Source organism: Epinephelus moara, chromosome 1, assembly GCF_006386435.1.
Source record: "Epinephelus moara isolate mb chromosome 1, YSFRI_EMoa_1.0, whole genome shotgun sequence".
NCBI lineage: Eukaryota > Metazoa > Chordata > Actinopteri > Perciformes > Serranidae > Epinephelus > Epinephelus moara.
The window spans coordinates 9,924,341-9,927,288 of NC_065506.1; the positions used below are offsets into that span (position 1 = coordinate 9,924,341).

The window sequence follows — 2,948 nt, forward strand, 5'->3', positions numbered from 1 at the left end:
CCCCTTCTCACCCGGCGTCTGCATGCACTATCATGGCTCCTCCACCGCACTCCCGCCCCACCACTCCACGCAATGCCCCGGTCTTCAACCGTCTGTCTTCCGCTGCACCCCCCCCTCCTGTCATCCCCAGAGCTAAGGACGCACGTCCCACTGTCAACGTGCCGGTGCCAAAGGGCGTCGACAAGCGAGGACGGCCGATCCTCTATCAGGGCGGCAGGATGGTGTGCAATAATTTCAATCAGTGGGGTTGCAACTCGTCCGGCTGCCGTCTCCTGCACGTCTGCTCCTTCTGCGGGGGCGCTCACGCCAGGACCACTTGCCCCCACAATCCCACCAACACAGCAGCATGACTAGAACGTCACCTCGGCACGCCCATAAAGGTACGTGCACTCGCTGCTGCTCTCAGTGACCACCCTGATAAGCAGTTTGTCGATTTTCTCATCTCTGGCTTCACTCACGGTTTTCACCCCGGCACGGAGGTGCTTCCTGATTCTTCCCACACATGTCACAATCTTCAATCCGCTCTCACTGAGCCCAACACTGTTGACACGTTACTGGCAAAAGAGGTCACTGAGGGATTTATGATAGGCCCTTTCGATCATCCTCCTTTCTCCGTATTCCGTATCAGTCCCATCGGTGTCGCCACACGCAAATACTCGGGGAAAAAGAGGCTGATCATTGACCTGTCGTCCCCACACGGCTCCGACATCCCGAGCATCAACAGCCTTATTCCTAGCCCGGATTTCTCCATGCAGTACGCCACCATTGACCACGCCATGGCACTGATTCGTCTGGCGGGACATGGAGCATGGCTGTCTAAGGCTGATATCACTAGCGCATTCAAGGTCTTGCCCATTCACCCCGACTTCTGGTGTTATTTCGGTGTCTGCTGGAAGGGGGCTTACTACTTCTCCGTGCGTCTCACTTTCGGCTGCAAGAGCAGTCCCAAAATCTTTGACTCTTTATCCGAGGCTCTATGCTGGATCCTCTCCAACAATTACAGGCTCCCCTACGTCCTTCATCTCCTTGACGATTTTCTTGTCGTGACTCCCCCGTCCTCACCTCCTCGCCACGGTCTCACTACACTTACGTCTGCATTTTCCGACCTCGGTGTCCCTCTGTCCGAAGAAAAAACTTCAGGACCTGGCACATCCATCGAGTTTCTGGGCATCACTCTGGACTCAATGTCATTCCAGGCTTCACTGCCCTTGGAGAAAGTGCAGCGCATCTCGCTGCTCTTGTCTAATTATCTCCTGACAGACAGGTGCACCAAACGCCAGCTGCTCGCTCTCCTCGGGCACCTCAATTACGCCATCCGCATAATTCCACAGGCAAAATCTTTTCTTTCTCAACTGCTGACCAAAGCTGCATCCATTCCCTCTCTCCACGACCACGTGGTTCTGGACGACACTTGTAAAACAGAAATGCGCATGTGGCAGCAATTTCTGTCATCCTGGAACGGCATCTCATTCTTCTATGACGACTTCATCACCCATCCCGAGGACATTCAACTCTACACGGACGCGGCTCCCTCCGTAGGTTTCGGCGGGTATTACGGGGGGAGGTGGTTTGCTGCCGCTTGGCCCTCCGAGTTCGAGTCCCTCGACACAGAGTCACGCTCTCCCTCGTCTGCTCTGTACGAGCTGTACCCCGTGATCATCGCCACTCTAATCTGGGGGCAAGAATGGTCAAAAAAATGCATCAATATTCACTCTGACAACACAGCAGTAGTAGATATAATCAATAAAGGCCGTTCCCGTTCCCCAGCCATCATGCCATTCACCCGCAGACTCACTCTCATCTCCGCTCAGTATCAATTCATCCTCCGCGCGTCTCACATTCCCGGTCACCACAATGCCATCGCTGACTCACTCTCCCGCTTCTCCTTCCAGAAATTCAGATGCTTGGCTCCAGACTCGGATGTCCATCCCACACCAATCCCACCGTTTTCAGCGACCATATTCAGCTAAATCCTCATCTGGCAAATCTCACTCACATCACCCAAGAAACCATCCTTAACAGTTTAGCACCAAGCACGCTATCTGCCTACCTCACCGGCTGGAATTCTTTCAAGAATTACCACGCCACTTATCACCTACCGTTTCCCTCTCTGGACGCCATGTCCATGTGCAACTTCATCACACACTGTCATACCGTAACAAAGATCCGGGCCTCCAGCATACAAACATATCTAGCTGGTATCAATTTATTCCATAAATTATCCACCGGCCTCCCTTGTCAATCAATCTCGCACGCTCACGTCACCATGCTAATCAAAGGCTTACGAAAGCACGAACCAGCGCTGACAGCCAGACGCCTCCCTCTCACCTCCGATCTGCTCTGCCGCTGCATACACACTCTGCGCTCTGGTTACATCTCTCCCACAGTCGACTTAACTCTGGAATCAATGTTTCTACTTGCTTTCTTCGGATTCCTGAGGTGCTCTGAATTCGCTCCAACATCATCTGTCTACGATCCTTCCCGTCATCCCAGTCTATCCGACATCACCACCCACACTTCAGACTCGCTCATATTCACGCTCCGCAGGAGTAAAACTGATCAGTTAGGAGCAACCTTTCCCATCTACATCTTCCGCCTCAACTCCTTTCTCAGCCCGCACGAGCCACTGACCAGATACATCCGCACCCGGTATTCCGCCCGCGCTTCACCACAAGATCCCCTCTTCCTCACCGAAACAGGGAGGATGGCCACCCGTTTCTGGTTCCAGAAACACTTCCATAACATCCTCCGTCTCTCCGGAATTTCATCTGACCATTACTCTTGCCATTCGTTCCGTATTGGCGCCGCCTCCTCAGCCGCCAGATCAGGTATTTCAGACCAAGTCATTCAGGTCCTCGGCCGCTGGTCTTCACAAGCATATCAAACCTACATCCACAATAACCTCAATGATCTCCGTCTAGCGCACGACAGAGTAAGCCTCACTTAAT

The 2,948-nt window shown here is 53.2% G+C and overlaps 1 protein-coding gene across 1 annotated transcript; it reads left to right on the forward strand.

The window, feature by feature from the left end:
• Positions 1-571: 571 nt before the first annotated feature.
• Positions 572-2,694, forward strand: LOC126392227 (uncharacterized). Its single transcript, XM_050047530.1, has one exon. It carries the CDS (start codon positions 582-584, stop codon positions 1,968-1,970), a length of 1,389 nt encoding a protein of 462 aa, XP_049903487.1. The 5' UTR covers positions 572-581; the 3' UTR covers positions 1,971-2,694.
• The last annotated feature ends 254 nt before the right edge of the window (positions 2,695-2,948 follow it).